The sequence below is a fragment of the Eurytemora carolleeae genome, unplaced genomic scaffold, assembly GCF_000591075.1.
Source record: "Eurytemora carolleeae unplaced genomic scaffold, Eaff_2.0 scaffold283, whole genome shotgun sequence".
Lineage (NCBI taxonomy): Eukaryota > Metazoa > Arthropoda > Copepoda > Calanoida > Temoridae > Eurytemora > Eurytemora carolleeae.
Genome location: NW_019396323.1, coordinates 122,085 through 144,472, shown reverse-complemented (window position 1 = coordinate 144,472; position 22,388 = coordinate 122,085). Strand labels below are relative to the sequence as shown.

Here is a 22,388-nt window from a genome sequence, read left to right as displayed (position 1 = left end):
ACTAGCTGAAGGGCACGGCGTTGCCCGTGGAAAAAAAGTTTAAAACATTTCAAATTAAAATTTTTGATTATAGAGTTAACAATGATAATAATAATAATAATAATAAAAATAATAATAATTAAAAATAATTTTAATAATAATAATGATAAATACATTAATAATAATAATTATAACAATTATATTAATATTAATTATAAAGATAATAATAATGATAATAATGATAACAATAATTACAATTTCAGGATGGGAACCATTATTGTTTATGAGATCGGGAGAGAACTCTTTAGGAATGAACATTTTAAATGAAACATTATTATGACGTTTTTAACAAATATTTTTCAGTCTCTTTGGCTTTCTTATTAAGTTCCTCATTAAGGTTTTAAAGATTTTGAACTAGAGTGAAATTATTTCCTGTAGAACGTATTTAACTGTAGAGAAAAAAAAGAATATTTGATTAAGATGTGTATTTTCTGTAGAATAACAGGCCACAAGGAAGCTGTAAACTCATTGAAATATTCAGCCTCAGGTAAAAAATTCAAGATAAATAAATTTGAAAAAGTTGTCAAATTTTTTTGTTTTGTTTCAAAACTTAAATAAGCAAAAATAAAAAAAAAATAAAAAGATTACTTTACATTCAATGCCATTTCATGTACCGGGCCGAATTTCTGTCCAGAGCCAGCTGTACAGTAAAAATACAGACTGTACAAGGCAAAACGGACTAGTACGCCAAATGAATCAACCCCTTTTAGTGAAATTTATGTGTTTTACTTTAAGGACAACTCCTTGCATCAGCTAGTGACGATTGCAGTGTGAAATTGTGGGATGCCAGTTCAGGTTGGACAAAAATTTTTAAAAATTAAACAAAAATTATTGAAAACTACATAAAAATGTACAAATTTCTCTTTGTCAAGTCTAATCGATGAAAAATTTGGCACTATTTGAATGAAGTGTCAATGAAAGATTTTGAAAATAAATCTTGAAAATTTTATTTGGTTTTCTAACAATGTTGACGGTAATTTAAGCTGTAGACTGGTATTATTATGATATCACTTTTCAGTGCAAAGTGCGTATTTAAAAAAGGTGAACAGTCTCTTAACAAATCAACTACGATATTTCAGGTGGATTCCTGGGATCAATAAATTATCTGAACCCGCACACTACACGAGTCCTAGGCTTGAGCTGGATGGGGTCACTACAGCGGCTGGTCACCTTGTCTATAGACGAACTAGGCATCTGGGAGAAGCCAGGCCAAGGTTAGTCAAGGTTTTATAATAAGGTTGGATACTCTCGATACGCTACAATCAACGGAAAATATCATCATCAGATAGAAGGATAAAAACCTTATATGAGGTCCCTGATTATTGAGGTGCAAGTGGCGACATATGATATTTTTATCAATCTGTCTTAGGAGACGACATTTTTTCGTACATTACAGCGCATCTAGAGTAACCAACTTTATTATACAACCTTGATGTTAGTATAGTCAGATTTATTTGTTCTTTAGATTCAAAACACAAACTTATTAACAAAATGTTTGTTTGAAGTACGTATATGAGACGTCGTTAGAACAATTTCACAATAACGTTTTCACAATGTCTCTCAAAGGGACTGCAAGCGTAATCTTAAGTGACTCTCCATGTAAAGATGACAATGCCCGATTCACAAAGGTTCCCTTGAAATCTTTACCTGATCAGTATTGTGGAAGATATTGTCGTTTTTTTTCTGGGTTTACAGTTTTTAACTCTGATTAGTTCTGCAGTAGAAATGTCTCTTTTGAAAATAAACCTCTTTTTAACTATAAAATTAATGTATAATTCAAAGTTGCAATACGAGAACACTTGCACAGTTGCGCCTAATTCCGCACAGTTGCGCCCGATTCCGCACAGTTGCGTGCAATCCCGCACTGTTAGGCGCAATTTTCCTTACAAAACGGAATTCCGATTGGAAACCCTAATTGACATGAATATATCTGCAGGTATAAAAGTAACAAAACTGACACGTAACCGTCCCCCCAGCTGGAACTGTGTATCGGCTACTGAGTCGTATATAGCTGCTGGAACAGTAGAGGACAAGATGGTTATCCTCTGGTCAGCACAAACCTGCGAGGTCGTTGCTGCTCTTCCTGGGCACACCAGTTACATCATTAATATGGACTTCTCAGAGGTAGTTGGTTAATTTCTGTTTAGTTTTTTGCTAGGTTATACACAAGGCCTGGGGGGTACGGGGGGGGGGGGGGTCCGCCCCCCCCCATGTTGTGTATATGATCGAATAGTGTACATAGTTAAAAAATGTATCAATATTTTTTCATAAAGGGGATTTTTAAGGGGGGCACAATGTTGCCAAGGGGGGGGGGGACAAAAAAGTGCCTCCCTAGTCCTACACAAATGCTCTTGTACGCACCTGCACAAGACCTGTCGGTACCTGTAAATGCTTGTACTGTATCGGATCATGTAACAATAGGACTTTACGTGGCCCTGTTGGGGTCACTTGTAATTTTCTGAAGTTTTTTTGTTTTTATTTCTAAAATTGCATCTCCTAGGATGGGAACTACTTGAGCAGTATTAGTTCCGAGACTATGATAGTCTGGGCAGTTTGCAGTATGGAGGAACAGGATCAACTTCTCTCTCTAGGTCCTTCTCATCATACACGCTGGTTCAAGGTAATCCTTCTCATCATTCATGCTGGTTCAAGGTAATTCTTCTCATCATACACGCTGGTTCAAGATTAGTAATCCTTCTCATCATTCACGCAGGTTCAAGGAAATTCTTCTTATCATATACGCTGGTTAGTAATTCTTCTCATCATACACGCTGGTTCAAGGTTAGTAATCCTACTCATCATACACGCTAGTTCAAGGTTAGTAATCCTTCTTATCATGAACGCTGGTTTTAGGTAATTCTTCTCATCATACACGCTGGTTCAAGGTTAGTAATCCTTATCATTATACTCGCTGGTTCAAGGTTAGTAATCCTTCTCATCATACAAGCTTGTTTAAGGTAATTCTTCTTATCATACACGCTGGTTCAAGGTTAGTAATCCTTATCATTATATACGCCAGTTCAAGGTTAGTAATCCTTTTCATCATACACGCTGGTTAGTAATCCTTCTCATCATACACTTTGGTTCAAGGTTAGTAATCCTTCTCATCATACATGCTGGTTCAAGGTTAGTGGTTAGTAATCCTTCTCATCATACACGCTGGTTCAAGTTTAATAATCCTTCTCATCATACACGCTGGTTCAAGGTTAGTGGTTAGTAATCCTTCTCATCATACATGCTGGTTCAAGGTTAATAATCCTTCTCATCATACACGCTAGTTCAAGGTTAGTAATCCTTCTCATTATACACGCTAGTTCAAGGTTAATAATCCTTCTCATCATACGCGCTAGTTCAAGGTTAGTAGTAGCTCTAGTAGCCCTTAGCTTTTCACCTTTCTAAAAATGCACCTAAAAACCCAAATTTTTGGATTAAGGAATAGAACCAACTCAAAGTTAAAGGAAACGGTAGACATAATGTCCGATTTACAAAGATATCCTTTAACCCTCTATCTAAGTAGCAATGAGAAAGATTTCAGCGGTTTTCCATCTAAAAAGTGTTAAAGAACATTGTTAATTTACTTCATTGTCTCTGCAGCATAATTCTGCAAGTCATGTTTAAAGAGCAAGAAAAACTCCGCAGGCCTCTATCAAACAATGGTTTAAAGGGGGCCTTTGTGAAACTTCAAATAACGTTTACTGTTCCTTTATTAGGGTGAAGTTATGACAGCTGCGCCGGATGACCGGAATAGAATGACCTTGTTGAAGAATGGGATTACACAGTTCACATCTCCCCCTGAACCTCATCCTATCAGTGCACTCCAACTCAATATAGGTAGTATTCAACTCATGTCAGCTGCAGGGGTAGTATTCAACTCATGTCAGCTGCAGGGGTGTCTATTCATATTTGTTTCCCCTAAAAATTTATTTATTTCCCCTAAAAATCATTTCTTTTTCTCAAATCAGGGAATAAAATCCTAAAAAACAGACATAAGTTCTGGAGGGGAAAATTGTTTTCAAAAGAGGGGGGGGGCAATGATTTTTCAGGAAAATATACACCCCTGTTTCAGCAAAAAATATCTTAATTAAAATCCCTGTATATAAATATTATCTACCCAAGATGAAAAAGCTTTTTTAAGATTTATTTACATCTACTTTATAGAAACCCGAACGTTGAACTTTATAATGGTTTTTTGAGTTTTGGGTTTAGGCATTGATTTAAATCTGTTTAGGATTTAATGTAATACTGTTTGGGATTTAATTTGCCTGTGTTTAGGCTTTGATTTAGCTGGGTTTAAACTGTGATTTAGCCGCGTTAAGGATTAAACTTGTCTGTGTTTCGTTTGTGATTTACCTGTGTTTAGGCTGTGATTTAGCGGTGTTTAGGCTGTGATTTAGCTGTGCTTAGGTTGTGATTTAGCAATGTTCTGACTGTGCTTTACTTACCTGTGTTTAGGCTGTAATTTACATGTGTTTAGGCTGTAATTTAGCATCTTAAGGATTTAATTTTTTCTTGTTTAGGCTGTGATTTAGCTGTGTTTGGCACCTCTGATGGGTGTGTGAAAGTGTTTAACACGGTATCTAATACTGTGACTCTGCTTGGGAAGCATTCTTCAACTGTTCTCTCTCTAGCTGTAACATCAAACTCAGTTGTAGTGTCAGGTTCAGATTCTATTTTAAACTTGTCGTAATTCAACCCAAATGAAACAAGCTAAGATAAAACAAACAAAATTAAATCAAACCAACTCCCACCAACTCCAACCAAAACCAACTACATAAAACCAACTCCAACCAAACCCAACTACATCAAACCAACTCCAACCAAACCCAACTACATCAAACCAACTCCAACCAAACCCAACTACATCAAACCAACTCAAACCAAACTCAACTACATCAAACCAACTCAAACCAAACTCAACTACATCAAACCAACTCCAACCAACTATATCAAACGAATCCAAACCGAACTAAATCAATCCATACCAAATAATGCTTAAAAACAAGCCTAAACTACATCAAACAAAACCAAGCAACCCCAAACAAAATTCATAAATCGATTAGATTAATGAAGACTGATCAAACCCAAATAGATTCTAGTACAATAGATGGCAACCTAGAATTTGTACACTCAGTACAGCTGTATTCTTACGTCACAATTGTCAACACTTATATGTGTCCGAAAAAGTTATTAATAATAGTGAAAATTTTTTGAATAAAGTGCTTATCTTACAGTACAAATAGGTGAAATTTTATGTGATCTTTATTTTATGTTTTAACAATTTTTTATTTAGTCTTGGAAAAGATGTCAACTAATTTGAGAAAATTTGGTTTTCCTTGTTATATTTGACACTTGTGACGTCTTGTATAATTGGTCCATTTCTCTGTTGCCACTTATTGTACTTGATAATCTATTTGATCAAACCATTTCTAATAACTCAGATTAAACCAAACAAAACCAAATCAAACCAAACAGAACCAAACTTAACTACGTAAAATCAAACTAAACCAAAACAATTATTTCAAAAAATGAACTGTATTTTTGAAACAAATTCAAACTCTTAATCCCCATTTTATTCCAAAGTGATGTACACCATGTACACCATGTACACCATGTACACCATGTACACCATGTACACCATGTAAACCATGTACACCATGTACACCATGTACACCATGTACAACATGAAAACCTTTGACATTTCAAACTTTTTTATCAAACATAATTCATAGTTTAAAATACCAAAGGTCTACGACATCTGGTTGGAAAAAAATCAGAGTTTGTGGTAAACACTCCGTTCTTTTTACCGAGAATGATAAATGATTAAATAATTGAGCTGTTTAGGAGGATTAGATCAAACCGTGAGAATATTTCATCAAGATAGACCGGAAATACTCTGCAAAGGGCACAATAGCTTTGTCAGGTAAACTGTAGGGTCAATTGTAAAAGCATATTAAAACAACTCAGTATAGTTTAAATATTGTTGAATTCAAAGAGAAGAAAACGAACACATTTACAACTGTTCCCTTGAAACTGATCAATGATATCAGACTCATCTAGAGAAACACTTGAAAATTGTTGAACATTTGGTTTTAAATTTTTCCCTGAAGATGCAGAATTTTTAAAATGTGATTAAAAATTTGGAATACTGCTTTGGACAAATGAAACTCGGTATTCTTGAGAAGGACGTGTTACGTCAGCAGAGTTGAGTTCACACTGTACGCGAGTGCACACTACAGCTTTACACCAATTTGAACACCATTTGAGAGATAAACACAAAGAGTTTTCTAACCTCTAAGGTTTAAATGGTAACGTTTATAAATCTTCAGTTTCATCTTTTTTATTGAAATTAAGCTTACCCTCCTCCTGACCTTAAAACAGCTTGATCAATTATGTGCAAGATCAGACATTTCCAGTTGTGAAATAAGAAAACTAAAACTAAAAAACTGAAGAGTAAGCCNTACATGGTTGGAAAAGTAGTTCTTTCTTGTAAATTGGCTTATTACAAGAACATCCAAAAAAAAATTCTTTTTATTTTCAAAATTAGCCTAAGTATGATTGTAGGATGAACGATCAAGAAAAAATGAAGAACAAGAAATATAGCAATCTCAAAATATTTCCATCTGATATCATATAAATTTTTAAAAACATTGTAAAATTTAATCAAAGTAAATTATTTCAGTTAAAAAGCTTTCAGTCCCTTTAAAATTTTTAAATGACTTTTTTTCAGAGATGTTCGGTTGATTTGTGATGAAAAACGAGTTCTCTCCTGTGATAAAAATGGTGTTCTATGTGTTTGGAATATTGAAAATGGAGAACATCTTAATAAAATTCTTAAAGGTTATAAATAAATAGATGTTAAAGGAAATCTCAATTCTAAGAAGAATGGAAACAATTTTAAAAATAGTTTTAACAACTTATATTTTTTAAACTTATTGTCAGAAACGAAATTGAGTTTTTGCCACAATTGCTGATTTTCTAGTCCCTATATCATTGCAACCCAATTTGCCTTTCATATTTCAAACTATAAACTCTAAACTCAATCAAGCTAGGATTGAAATATCTAACTTAGATATTTCAAACTTAGATTCTAAGGTTTACACCCTCAGCTTGCAAAGATATTGGGATTAGAAAACTTTATTTTTGGCAAAAACTTAATTCCTTCCACCATAGTTTTGTAAAACCTTGGGAAAAAATTTGATTATTTGAGTTTTTTTAATTGTTTTTTTATCAAATTGATTATTGATCCAGGTGAGACGGCTTTCTCTTCTGGAGTTGATACTTGGGAGGGAGTTGGTCAGAGTCTAGTTGCTGTAGCAGGAGTCAATGGTGGAGTTAATGTTTTAGATCTAGATTGTGGTACTCTAGTTTCTAATATAGCTAGGTACATATATATGGCTCACTTTACTCTAGTTTCTAATATAGCTAGGTATATATATATAGCTCACTTTACTCTAGTTTCTAATAATAAGTTTAATATTTAGAAACTCTCCTAAGATTAGTGTAGCAAAGTTTACTATTACAAAACTCTCCTAAGATTCATGTAGCAAAGTTTATGTGTAGCGTAAAGTTTATTATTCAGAAACTCTCCTGAGATCCGTGTAGCAAAGTTTATTATTTAGAAACCCTCCTGAGATCCGTGTAGCAAAGTTTACTATTTAGAAACCCTCCTGAGATCCGTGTAGCAAAGTTTATTATTCAGAAACCCTCCTGAGATCCGTGTAGCAAAGTTTATTATTTAGAAACTCTTCTTAGTTCCGTGAAGCAAAGTTTATTATTCAGAAACCCTCCTGAGATCCGTGTAGCAAAGTTTATTATTTAGAAACTCTTCTTAGTTCCGTGAAGCAAAGTTTATTATTCAGAAACCCTCCTGAGATCCGTGTAGCAAAGTTTATTATTTAGAAACTCTTCTTAGTTCCGTGAAGCAAAGTTTATTATTCAGAAACCCTCCTGAGATCCGTGTAGCAAAGTTTATTATTTAGAAACTCTTCTTAGTTCCGTGAAGCAAAGTTTATTATTCAGAAACCCTCCTGAGATCCGTGTAGCAAAGTTTATTATTTAGAAACTCTTCTTAGTTCCGTGAAGCAAAGTTTATTATTCAGAAACCCTCCTGAGATCCGTGTAGCAAAGTTTATTATTTAGAAACTCTTCTTAGTTCCGTGAAGCAAAGTTTATTATTCAGAAACCCTCCTGAGATCCGTGTAGCAAAGTTTATTATTTAGATACTCTCCTGAGATACGTGTAGCAAAGTTTACTGTTCAGAAACTCTCCTGTGATCCCTGTAGCAAAGTAGATTATTTAGAAACTCCCCGGAGATACGTGTAGCAAAGTTTATTATTCAGAAACTCTCCTGAGATACGTGTAGCAAAGTTTATTATTTAGAAACTCTCCTGAGATACGTGTAGCAAAGTTTAGTCCTGACGGGAAGGTTCTAGTGACCGGGCATGACTCTGGAGAGGCCCAGGTAGTATTTCACCCAAGTTAAAGGGTATCATATGGCAAAACTTTTGAATCTTAAATCTATGTCATTAGAGCTGATATGATTTCTTTACCCTTCGTCGGTTAAACTTTTAAACTCTACAATTCGAAAGCTTACATACATCATGAAAACATTTTGCCCTCAGACTTCATAGAAATAATTTCTTTTCATTGGAGGAATTTTTTTGATAGTTTATTAAAAAGATGCTTTTTTAAACAGGAAGAAATCATTTTAAAGAATTCGAAAGATCTGTACATCTTTTTCAGCTTTATCTTTTTTGAAAAGCTTATTTATTTATTTGCAGGTTTTTGCTATTTTTTATCTCCTTCACTTTCTATCTTTTCCTTTTTCAAAATGCATGAATTCGTAATCTTTCTGCCCCTTCTACATTTCTTTATTCAGTTTTTTTTACAAAGATTGCAAAATCATTGATGATGCAAAAAAAAATTTTAAATAACATTGGTCCATACAGACTTTATAAATTTTTTCAACATTCCATTATAATATTCTATTATTATCTATCGTTGAATATTGTTAGTTCCCAACTGCTGGAACTCAATGATTCAATTATTTCCAACTGCTTAAGTTTTGGTTAAAGGTTGATGTTTTATAAAAGAATTTAAGTCTCTGCTACAAACTCAAATTTTCTAATCTCTATATCTTTGCAACCTGATGGTGTAAACCTTTGAGATTTACCTTTGAGGTCTACGACAATTGGCTGCAAAGATATAGGATTAAAACATCTGTGTTTGTGGAAAAGACTCAAATCCTTTGATCTTGTTTCCCTAAACAAATTACAAGAATATTGAAAAATTAGATTAAATGTGCATGCATAAAAATCAAGTGTGAGGACCAGACTACTTTATAATTTTCCCGCTTACAGACATCTCTTAAAGATAGCACCAATATTTCCATAAGTACTATGTACAATTGTACATGGTTAAAAAGTGTTGAATAAATGGTNCTGCCTCCTGTTTACAGCGATGACCATGCATGATTAGGAGGAGTACGATGAGGGTGTGGATGTCAGAAAATGGAAAGGTCCGATGACCATAGTTCAGGTGATGAGGGTCATTTGTGCAGATATTTGTACAGTGGTATGCGTTTGTATCACTAAAGTGATAACGATAGAAAGTCGTCATCATTGCAGTGATGCAAACTGTATAAAAACTTGTTTGGTGTTGTATTTGGTGGCAGTTGCATGCATTATTCTATTAGGNCCCCCCCACGCCACTCTTTAATTTAAAAAAGAATAGTAATTTTACAAGAACACTAACACAAAATATAAAAAATTTACCGACATATGTCCAAAAAAAACTCTTAAAGATGTACTTTACGAATAAACGACTATTTCAGACGGTGTTTTGTCCAAAACTCTCATTTCTTTTTAATATTTGTTGTTTTAACCGAATTGTTTTTAAGAAAATATTTTCAATAAGAAAAATCTTTTTACTTTGTTAAGTAGTTTGTTAAACTTTATCTTTTAGAATTAAAGCTAGGTGTCGACCTAATATTTTCAGGAATTACTCCAATATCTAGTAAAGGCTTACCCAGTACCCACAAAAGATGAAACTGTAAAGACGACCCAAAACTCTAAAAATATGACGATTTTAAGCTTGCTTTTTGGTTTCTGCATTCGTTTGAGTATTTTGCTGGTTGACTAGGGGATTTAGCACAGAAATAAGCCAGTTTTGGCCTACAAGGAACCTTAAATGCAAGGAAATAGACAAAACAAATTCCGTACAATCGTCTCTGAAGTCTCATCCTTTGTGGTTAACCCCCTATACGGTCATAACCAGAAATCTGTAGAATACGAAGACGACTTTGAAGTAATACTGAAGTACATTTGATGTTGTTACAAGACAAATAGCTTTACTAGTAAGTTATATTAAATCACTTATAAAGGGAAATGAGTCTGTTTACACTGCACAATTGCTCTGTCTTATGTTCATTGGGCTAAATAAAGTCATAACTGGAGTTTAAAAGTCGACTTCCTTTTCCAGAGTTTTCTGGTTATCACTGTATAATAGAAAAACATACCGCGCTCATCGCAGACAACATTTTTAAAAATGGCGGTCAATGGTCGACACTGCAACACATTTCATTAAGGTTTTTTTCATATGAATAAAGGTAACCTTATTACAAAAATGCAAGATAAATTTTTTTCCAACTGTGAAATCGCATGCCCACAGAAAAAAATGCGATTTTTTTCATTTTTAGCAATTTTTGGGGATTTTTTCATGCAGTGTTATTGTCATTTTTCGTTCAGTTTTGATAGTGTGAACAAAATAAGCCACTTTTTGGAAAGCCGATGTCCTGAGCCTTATGTTGAAATACAGATTTTTATAGACAGTGTCTTTTTTGCAAGAAAATAATTTGGCTTTTTCTCCAAAAAAATTAAATAAGTAGAGACATTTGCTTTTCCTTGTTGACCCCTCTTAATAACCCTCCCCAAAAAAAAATGCTTTTTGTAAAGTTATTATAGTGTAAATATTGAGAATGTATTAATAAAAATATTCTACAGTGATAACCAGACAACTCTGGAATAGGAAGTCGACTTTTAGACTCAATTTATGACTTTGATAGTCCATGAACATGAGATACAGCAATTGTGAAGTGTAATTAGACCAATTTCACTTAATAAGTGATTTTATAACATTCTTGTAAAGCTTTTTGCGTTGTAACAACTTCAAATGCACTTCAATTTTGCTTTAATATCGTCTTCACATTCTATAGTCTTCTGGTGATCACTGTACCATCTATACTTTGTTAATATAGTTTTTAAAAACGGAAGAAAAAAAGTTTTGTAATTTTCTGTTTAACACAGCAAGCCATCAAGTTACAAGATTTAGTTAACACCTATTATATCTTAGGAATGTTAGCTTAAGACAACCGCCGCGACTGGGACTTACTAAGGAATTATACTTTTCAGGATGCTTAGGGGAGGGAAGGTCCAGAAGTTGGGAATAAGAACAAATTTCTTTAATTGTAAACATTATTGTTGTTCTAGGACTGTTCTACACTGCTAACAGCCGGAGATAGGTTGATTTGGTGGAGCCTACAGTCCTTACTGCAAACTAATGTAAAACTTTTAATTTATTATTTTTTATGGTTTTTTACAACTTAGATAAAATGTAAATAACTGTGGAATATGAAGACGATATTTAAGTAATATTTTATGTATTTGAAGCTATTATAGCAAATATTTTTACCAATTGTTTGAAGTGATTTATGTTTCAACTGCAAAATTGTTGATCTTCATGTTCTTGGGACTATTTAAACTCATAACGTGAGTCCATGAGTTGTTTTATGATTTTGTGGGTCCTGGGTTCCACTGTACACATTTTATCTAATAAAAAATGGTTAATCTAAAATGATACTCTTGGATGCCTTTTAGGATTTCCCAAATCGGATAGATCTCAATACAGATGTTCAGTACAATTTCATCACATAGTACTAGAGCTGGGCAAACTTCCATTAACAAAGCGGAAGTTTTTTAAAGTTAACGAATGGCAAAAACCGTTAATTTTCTAAAATTTCAACTAATGGAAATAGACATTTTAAAGAAAAAAAAATAATTGTTGGAGAAAACCAAAACATATGTTTTAAAATTTCAACGACTTTCATTCTTCTCTGGTCTGAAAAAAATTAACATAACGAACGTCTAGAAAGAAGTCACAACGTGCCTACATAGCACCTTTCTTTTTGGGTAGATCTTTTTACATGAACTTAAGATATTTCACATGTAAGGTTGATTTTTTTTAGGCTGTGACCAGGAGAAGAAAGATGTCTCTGCCTATCCCTAGATCTAGAAGGTAATTTTATACTAGAGAAAATTCACAGTTTGAAATCAGTGATGGAATTTAAAGAATTTGAGCCGCGGTTTAAATCCGCCAAAACCCGGTTTAAATTAAGCGCCGGCTTAAATATTGAAACATTTGATACAATTTTAAGTGGAACCAAGCATATTTAAACCGCGGCTTAAATTTAAACCGCCGCTCAAATTCTTTAAATTCGGCCACATGAGTGGCTGAACTCCCAGGTTGGTTGAAGGCGAGCAGTTTAGACACAGATTTCCAGGTTGAAAATAAGGTTGGGCATGAATTCCCAGGTTGGTTAAAGGCGAGCAGTAAACACTGATTTCCAGGTTGAAAATAGGGTTGGGCATGAATTCCCAGGTTGGTTGAAGGCGAGCAGTTTAGACACAGATTTCCAGGTTGAAAATAGGACTGGGCATGAATTCCCAGGTTGGTTGAAGGCGAGCAGTAAACACAGATATCCAGGTTGAAAATAGGACTGGCCATGAATTACCAGGTTGGTTGAAGGCGAGAGGTTTAGACACAAATTTCCAGGTTGAAAATAGGACTGGGCATGAATTTCCAGTTTGGTTGAAGGCTAGCAGTAAACACTGATATCCATGTTGAAAAAAGGACTGGGCATGAATTCCCAGTTTGGTTGAAGGCAAGCAGTAAACTCTTCTATTTAGGTTGAAAATAGGACTGAGCATGAATTCCCAGGTTGGTTGAAGTAAAGCAGTAAACACTGATATCCAGGTTGAAAATAGGACTGGGCCTGAATTCCCAGGTTGATTGAAGTCGAGTAGTAAACACTGATATCCAGGTTGAAACTAGAGAAAATTCCCAGTTTGAAATCAGGACTGGGCACAAATTCGCAGGATGGTAGAAGGCGGGCAGTAGACACGGTAGTACATTTTTCAGTCTGTTTGTTTATGGTTAGTTAACCCAAGTCAACCATTGTCATAACATAACGAAATATGGAACAGTGGAGATTCCAGCCTAACTTACAGTATTATAGTCTATCCAAACACAGTTTGCTGTATACTCTAATAATTGTTCTTTTTATATTTTACAAGTACTATGCACTTACTTTAGCTCCGAAATTTGAGTTTTATCGATCTTAGAGTAAACAAAACACGCTGACAAGTGACAGTGTATACTAATTAATTACAAAGGTTGGTTGAAAGTTTAGTAAAAATATAATCTAATAGTCTCAAAGCAAGCATAAGCAGCACTCCTGTAGCCTGAATGGGTTCAGTTATAATTGAATTTTAAGAATGTTTGCTAAATTATTGCTGGTTATTTCTCATCGATTGGTGAGAGCTATCTGTTTCTTCTAATTTTAGGGTTTTCCAGGCATATATTAGTAGTAGTAGGATCTGTCTTGCAATCGTAGCTAATTGCTAGTAGGGAATGAAAACTAAGAAAAAATGCGAAAATTTTCGTTCGTATTTTGCAAAATTTTTCGTGAAATTTCCCACTGTTGGCGAAAATGAAAAAAAGCAAACAATACTTTTGCGAAAAAAAATTCGCAAAAACCAAATGAGTCGTAGCTGCAACAATTGAATGTGCAAAAAAAAATGCAAAATTTTCTATGTAAAAAAAAATTTTTGCTAAAAAAATGATAAGTTTTCGCAAAACGATTTACCCTTTTTACTGGAAACCCTACTTGCTAGTGCGGTATAGGATCAAGATACAATAATAAATAAACTTTACATTTTTTGCATGAAAAAAAAATATATATTTATTGTTTACCTATATTTTTCAGAAGAGGTTTGGATGTTTTAGTATTTATAGCTGTCTGAATTAAAATATATGTAGGTTTAGTTTTATTAGTCCAAGGAGACACCTATTGTAGTAGGAGACACCAATTCTTGACTGTAAGGTTCTAGGTTTCAGATTTAATCTTTCTAAAAATTAAATATATAAAGCACGCTCTGTTTATGCTATGAATTGCTCTCTGCTTCCTGCCTTACCACCAATTCATTATTTTTGATGCATCTCCATAGCAGTTGTTGTTTTCCTCTCTAAAAACTGGTAGAAAGAAGTAACAATTAAGTTCAATTTTTTTTGGAAATTCCTGATTATATCATTTGTCTCCATCGAAAACATGCAGATCATCAATCAAAAAGTGGGGGGTGTAGGGTTTAGATAAAAATGGGAAGTTTCTTTAAGAATATGATGTTCTGTTATCAAAATATCAGGGTCTCCACTAAAATGGTCTTCAGCGAAAATGGGGGTTACTGAAAATAAGCTAGGGATCTCCACTGAGATTGTAGTGGGAGTTTTCAATGAACAGAGGTCATTTGAAAATGATTTCTTTAAAGACTAGATAGAACTTTCTGGATTTTTCTCTGTAAGGGAAATATGGCAGATTTAATTTATATTCCTTTACATAACACAAATGATGGTCTTCAAATTATTCTTACACTGTTTTTCCTTGCAATAATCCTTTCTTCTCTATGTTTCTTTATCTATAATTATTGTGGTAAGTTATTGATGCATTTTTAAAGAATTGAAGTTGTTAAAGTAATTAAATTAAAGTTGAAGAATCATTTATGAATATGATTACTTAACAGGTGTTTCATTCCAACTTTATTGATCCTTTAAGCAAACAATGTTTGTGTTTACAAAAATAATTATAAAAAGTCAGGAAATATGTTGATTTTAAACTAAAAACAATGGCTTTGGGTTTAACGCTAATAATTATGAGAGTCAGAACTGTTAATCTTGGTTAAGTTCTCTAGTTATTTTATCATGGGTTGGAGAGAGCGGACTGTTTCTTCAAATATAATGTTTATCCTTACATATTTTAGAATTATACCTAGCTTCAAGTATATTGATCGAATTTGTCTTGCAGTCTGTGTTACCAACCTGTGTAATAGGGGTATCAATGCTTTATTTGGAGTTAGATGCAATGATAGAGACATCAAATTCAAATTCTACTGCAGCATTCACATTCTCCATGATAGCTTTATCTGTGAATTACCCGATACAATTGGTCCCCATCATCCCTCCATGAACACCAATAGGCATTTGGTCTTAGAGTCTTAGAACAACGTCTACCACCACTATCTCCCCTGATGTCTTTTCTTGCTCATGAAATTGTTCAAGTGGTTTCCAGGTTTTTAAATCTCAGTAAATATTCTGAAAGTTTGATGTACACAGAGTGGTATGAAAAACTAGCCCTATTTTCATTAATGCTTGGACAAATGATCTTGAAATTGATATCTACATTTAAAATAAGGTCTTCAGTATCATTTCTTAATGGTAAACTTTATGGTAAGTTACCCAAAAGAATCAATGATCTCCAAACTTGCTGAATGCTTTAATCAGAGATTTCTGTGGAATGAAGAGAGGACTACAACCTCTTCTGTTTCTGACATTTGACATCAGACAACTTTATTGGTAGCAACCCTTTTCCTGGCTGTTTCCTGGAACTTTTTGGGAATGTTATCCTTAGCTCTGTGTTTGATGCTCAATTTGATCTATATCTCATTTGTGCTGGATGACTGTTATTTTTTCCACATGAAACACAGATATAACTTGCATAACTATATAAAGAGTTCTTGACGATTTTTCTTTTAGACAATTTTGCAGATTTAGTAATTTAGATTTAGCTCTAATTTAATCAAATTCCATAATTTTGGAAATAAAGTGGAGGGAAAACTTTCTTAGCATTTTGAAGAGGACCTGCTCAAGTTTTAATGATTTTGTTCTATTTCGTTCAGCTAAAGAATTAAAGAAATCATGGAAGGAAGTTAAAAGGTTTTCATAAAAGAAAGAACACCTAGTTTATATGTATCATCAAGATTTAGAAGTTCTAATCTGAAAATTATTGAATCTGAATGTGCCTTCAATGAACTATTATTTACTGCCCTAATTGCCCTTTTTTGCAAAGATTTGATTTGAGTGGACAATGCATGCCAATTGTGTTTCTCCTGCCACTTTAGCATGTTAACATGGTTTATCTGCAATACATTTTACTTATTTAAGAGCTTTGTTTAGGCATGAAACAAGCCTTAATGAAAACACATAAGACAAAATTACATTCTTACAAAATGTTCACACGCTTGAAACATGTTGCCAGTGTGAAGAGTCAGAAGAGGCCACATATTGGTTTTGTAACAAGCCTCCAGTTTCTAACCATGGGTTGGAGAGAAAGGACTGTTTCTTCAAACATAATATTTATCCTTGCATTTTTCAGGATTATACCTAGCTTCAAATATAAGTGGTTTGACAGGATTTGCTTGGCATTATATTTCCTTGGCACATGCTTTCTAGGGTATTTAGCATTGAAGTTGGATGGAGTATCAGTGATAATTACTGCAGATAGACCAACAGCTGAAAAATTTGCTGTTATTGCTAATTCTGTGAATTACCCTCTTCAAATGATTCCAATCATTCCTTTAATTGCCTGCTTCTTAAATCTAAATAAACATTTGGTCTCTGAGCAGAAATTACCTTTGCCCTACAGATTTATGACTTTTCTTGCATATGGAGCAGTGCAAGTCATTTCCAGCTTGGTTTTACTTTATGAGTATTCATTAGAAGATGTTTACTCAAAGTGTTTAAATTTTTTAGTCTTAATTTTACTGATGCTTTGGTTTATGGTCCTAAAGCTGATATCAGCTTTTCTAATAGGTTCGTCTGTTGCTTCTTGTTGTAGAAAACTGCAGGATGAGTTTCCACAGGAGAGTTTAAATCTTCAAAGATCTCTGAATGGTCTAATAAAAGATTTTGTTGGATTGAAAAAAGGGATTCAACCGTTTCTGTTAATGACATTTGTCACACAGACAGCAATACTATCATCATCACTTTATCTGGTCTTTGCTTATAAATTCTGGGTCATGATATTATTTGCTCTGTGTTTGGTGCTAGATATGGTTTATATCTCATTTGTACTGGATGACTGCTATGGAAGCTTTAAATCCCTTGTTCTACGACTTCGGCAATGTGGAGCTGATAAAGAAGAGGGTATAGATGTTATTATCTACATCATTGACGCAGAACAACCTTTCACAGCTTATGGATTCTTCAATGTGGACCGGTCTCTGCTTTCAAGCATATTTGGAAATATCCTCACCTACCTTATTATTCTTCTTCAATACAAATAACTTAAAACATATTATAGATTTATAATGTATAAATTACTTTTAAATCAATATAAGCTTGTAAAATTTTTGTGTTTTTTAGTATTAAACAAAGAATGGAATCATTGTCCACAAAAATTTTACTAGAAGGAGATTGTTTATTTCACGTACCGTCCCATGAGTTTGCCGCATATTGTCTGTAGTGTGTACTGTACAGCTTTTTCTAGCAGGTTCGAAGTAGGCCTGTACTTGAAATTAATTGGAGTTTCTAGTGTGATCTCAGTTGGGAAGATGAAAATTATGAAGCCAATGATTAAGAATATAAAAACTGTAAATATTAATTTTTTCTGTTTTATATTTTACTTGTTTCATAGTAGAAACTATCCAAAATATCCAAAATCTTTTTGATTCCATCAATGTATAAAGATTGACACTAACTATGAGTTCTTTGACGAAGATTTGCAAAGAACATTTTAATCAAAGAACTAGACTATGAATACCAAATATCAATAAATTTTAATAAATCATTTTTGCATTTTCATTCGAATCATTTTCAAATATTTCTGAAACGTTATTAAAATATAACTCTTTTTTTTTTAATTTACCATATTTTATTTATGTTTTTCACTTTGAGAACCAGTTTTTTTCTTCAATAAACTGAGCGGACAATTTATTTAAAATTTTTTGTTTTAGAAGTGTTCTATACTAGATGGTACAACAAACTTTGGCAATGAACTTTTTAAAGTACTTTGTTATAATTTAGTTAGGGACTAATTTCAAGTGTCCAGCCATTTGGATAATGGTGTGTCAGATTCACAGTAGTGCCCTCTGACTGGTCATCAAGAATGATGGACTTATTCTTAATTATATTGATTTCTTTTGGATGACCGGTTTCCAACTACTCTCTCTTTATTAACTGTTTTTTCTTCTTTGATTCTTTATTCAGGTGGTGCTACTTGGTAGATTTTCTTACAACAGATGAAAGGGGGAGAAGAGAGTTTGCTTTAACTGAAATAGATTGAAGTATTTTAGCAACAATATAACATTGATTAGAACAATTTTTATGATTTCATATAATCACTTACACGAATGTCATCTATTAAGAAAAGAAATCAAAGTATGTCTACATCCATAGTTGGTTTAGGCCTTACTGAAGCTAGGATCCAGGCATATACATGCGTGCGCGTGCGCGTGCGCGCAACAATTGGAAATGTACATATTCTATATAGTAAAAAATGGGAATAGATCAAATGCCTAATTCTTAAATAGTTTTTTTGCAGTGTTTTTGCACTTTTTTGCACAAATTCAAAATTTTTCACACATATTCATTATTACACATTTGTGCATGGAAAGCATCTAACCTGACTTTTTTAAAAATGAGAAAATATTTAAATAAAGAAATGTTTGCAAAAAATTGTACAAGCCGTTTGCTTACTTTCTTTATGAGTTATGATATTGTAAAATGTATGTCAATCAATGAAGAAATCAGGTGTTTACAAAATCTGTGCAAAAATAATATTGCAAATCTGCGCGAAAACTGTTCTAAAACTGATAAACTAAAATGGTTAATTTACTCATCTCAGCAACTTTCCAAAAATATTAACTTTCTATTGTTGAATGAATAAAAGAATTGCTAGTGTTGTGCAATACTTTGTTGCAAAATTTATGATAAACGTTTGCAAAAAGAGGGCAAATCTTTAAACATCATTATTCTTCTGATCCCTCAAAATTGGACAATTTGGTATTAAAAGCAAATTTAATCTAGCAGGTGAAACAGGCTGCAGTAGGCCTGGACTTTCAGGCAGTTATAAAAATTTTTAAATTAAAAAAAATATATTTAGGAAAAGTCGAGAAATTCAGCTCTCTAACCCTTATAGTTNCTATTTATACTCCTTCATAAAAATCTATAAAAATCTGCAAAATTTTTTATTTTACCTTTTTTAAAAAACGGCGGAATGAAGAGAACATTTGAAGGCTAATACAGAAAAAGAAGGGTGAAGTGCCCTAAAAGCCTAATCCAAACACTCTGAAATAGAAAGACGACTTTTATACTCTAGTTATGACTTTAAATAGTCTAATGAACATGAGACACAGCGATTGTGTAGTGTAAATAAACCCATTTCACGGAATAAGTGATTTAATAAGTTACTATAGTGAAACTACAGGGTGTCCCAATAAACATGGGAATTCAGTGACGAATTCGATATCGTCTTTTTAAATAATTCTTTGATTAAGTCTAGTGATACCTACTGAGAAAGCTGTAATCTTTAAGAGTTCCGTCTGCCATGTTCACATTTTGTTTGTTTATGTTTTGACTGCATGCGGTTGTACAAGGAAATTGCAGTATACAAACAGAGTAAACTTGTCCGTGTTCACTGCTCATCTTGCGGAGACATTATATACACATCTTTAGAGCCATTTACCGTTTTCATAAAATAAACTCTAGGAGACATAATAATATTATGGCTTTTAAAATTAGGTATTAAAATGCTAATTAATAACAAAGACGATATCGAATTCGTCACTGAATTCCCATGTTTTTTGGGACACCCTGCATTTGCTTTACAGCAACATCAAATACGCTTAATCATTACTTTTATGTCGTCTTCCTATCTACAGATTTCTTGTTCTAACTGTACTTATTTCAGGCAGTAATACACCCCCTACCTCTAGATTCATTTATCCAACCCCTGTTTCACCCCTAGCCAGAAGGAAAATAGCAAAGGTGAGAAAAACATAAGAAAAGTACAGGGTTTCCCACAAAGGATGAAACTTCGAAATTTATTTAGTCCGTTCTCATGCATTCAGGGTTCCTTGAAGGTCAAAACTGGTTTATTTTTGTGCTGGACCCTTTTATATCAAAATACTCAATTGAATGCAGAAACCAAAAATCAAACCTCAAATCGTCATATTTTTAGAGTTTTGGGTCGCCTTTACAGTTTCATCCTTTGTGCATAACTCTGTATATAATTTAAGGGGCTTCTTGACTTTCTTGCATTTATTAAATAGAAGAAAAAATTATTTTTACAGATTTAATTTATTTCGAAATCAAAATTTGTACACCTGATGTTGCACTTTATTAAAGGTTTCTTTAATTTTCTTGAGATTAACAAAATGCAATATTAATTTTCTTAAATTCAAGGCTCAAGGATTACAATAAAAAGTATACTGAGGGAAGTAACCGACATGAGCCGCCATGAGCCTCCCATATTTGCTATGCAGTACACAATTTATACTGAAACTTTAAAGTTTTTTACGAGATAAGGAAGATATAAAAAAACAAATTCTTAATTAAATTCGATTTGATTTGTTATACATTTTTTGTTGATTTAAAGAAAAACTTAAGATAATTCTTTAAAACAATAATTTTGCATTTCAAGATTTATCTAAACATAAAGGATTTTTCTTTAAAAGTTATTGCTTAAATAAAAGATTTTAAGAAATCAAATTTTATCTATAGTTAAATAGTATGAAATTAGTACCGCATAACGGAGGCTCGGTGCTGCATTGCAAATCTGGGAGGCTCATGGCGGCCGAGGGTTCCCTCCCAAATAGTGTATAGGATGTAAACAAAATCTTCATGTTAAGATTGGGACCGGAGACAAAAAAGAACTTTTGCAGACGTTTGACATCAAGGGAAGCTCCGTGAAACAAGTGTTTGTAAATCAGGTTAGTTAGTATAGTTAGTTAGATAAGGAAGGTTAGTTAGTGGAGTTAGTGAGATAAGGAAGGTTAGTTGGTGGAGTTAGTGAGATAAGGAAGGTTAGTTGGTGGAGTTGGTGAGAAAAGGAAGGTTAGTTGGTGGAGTTAGTGAGATAAGGAAGGTTAGTTGGTGGAGTTAGTGAGATAAGGAAGGTTAGTTAGTGGAGTTAGTGAGATAAGGAAGGTTAGTTGGTGGAGTTAGTGAGATATGGAAGGTTAGTTGGTGGAGTTGGTGAGATAAGGAAGGTTAGTTGGTGGAGTTAGTGAGATAAGGAAGGTTAGTTAGTGGAGTTGTTGAGATAAGGAAGGTTAGTTGGTAGAGTTGGTGAGATAAGGAAGATGTCTTTTATTACAGGGTTACACACCACACAACGAATGGGACTGCAAAGACGACTAAAAACTCTTAATATATGACGATACCAAGTTCAAATTAAGTCTTTTGCCTAAAATATAGTATTTTTATGGCTTATTTAATGATTTAGCAAAGAAAAGAAAAACAGTTGCAAGGAATCATAAATATAAAGAAACAGATAGTGTAAATTCACTACAGTCGTCTCTGAACTCTCATCCTTTATGGGTAAGCCTGTACAAAAAGAATATTAATTTATCCAGATTTTCTGTTAAATTACCCTATTTGCACCTAAACGGGGTTTCCTAAGAAAATAAAAGTAATAGATAAATTTGCTAAAGCTCGCTAAATTTTATTTTGTATTTCTTACGTCACCTTAGTTTGGCCTCCTTTAGGGACCTTACCTAATAATTTTGGGTTCTCTATGAAACTGACATTTCTTGCTTCAGAAACAATGAGAAATTAACAGAATTAAACACTTTTCAACGACGTTTTTGATGAGATTAGGGTTTAAAGTGTTCCGTGAATAGAGAATGTCCCTCTTCAGATCCTTTAATGAATTAAATTTCAGGAGTTTAATCAGTTTGTGACTGTGGATGATGCCGGTATATTGTATATACTAGATGAATTTATACCTGCAGTACCTGTTTTCAAGTAAACACAAAGCAACGGACACATTGATCGAGGGCCGGAATAATTAAACCGTGTTTTTGCAAAATAAAATCAAAATGTCGTTTTTATAGATAAAGGCCCAAAATTAAGAAAATTAAGTTTTATGATACAGTGATAATCAGAAAACTCTTAAATAGAAAGAGTACTGTTAAACTCAAATTTTGACTCTAAATAGTCCAATAAGCAAATAAGCATGGGCCACACCAATTGTGCAGTGTAAACAGATCCATTTCAATCGATTAGCGATTTATCAAACGTCT

General features: G+C 33.3%; 1 protein-coding gene and 1 long non-coding RNA gene across 2 annotated transcripts; both read left to right on the top strand.

Moving 5' to 3' along the window:
* The first annotated feature begins 243 nt into the window (after window positions 1-243).
* Window positions 244-9,756, top strand: LOC111700930 (notchless protein homolog). Its single transcript, XM_023472013.1, has 13 exons — window positions 244-287; window positions 477-526; window positions 775-834; window positions 1,119-1,253; window positions 1,976-2,163; window positions 2,540-2,659; window positions 3,750-3,870; window positions 4,557-4,697; window positions 5,881-5,959; window positions 6,767-6,876; window positions 7,288-7,420; window positions 8,419-8,500; window positions 9,517-9,756. The coding sequence occupies exons 1-13, from the start codon at window positions 244-246 to the stop codon at window positions 9,754-9,756; spliced, it is 1,503 nt and encodes a 500-aa protein (XP_023327781.1).
* Window positions 9,757-11,523: 1,767 nt separating this feature from the next.
* On the top strand, window positions 11,524-22,240 carry LOC111700943 (uncharacterized). The gene is made up of 5 exons (XR_002765105.1): window positions 11,524-11,597; window positions 12,281-12,330; window positions 20,054-20,130; window positions 20,994-21,074; window positions 22,028-22,240. It is a non-coding gene; the product is annotated as an uncharacterized LOC111700943 (long non-coding RNA).
* The last annotated feature ends 148 nt before the right edge of the window (window positions 22,241-22,388 follow it).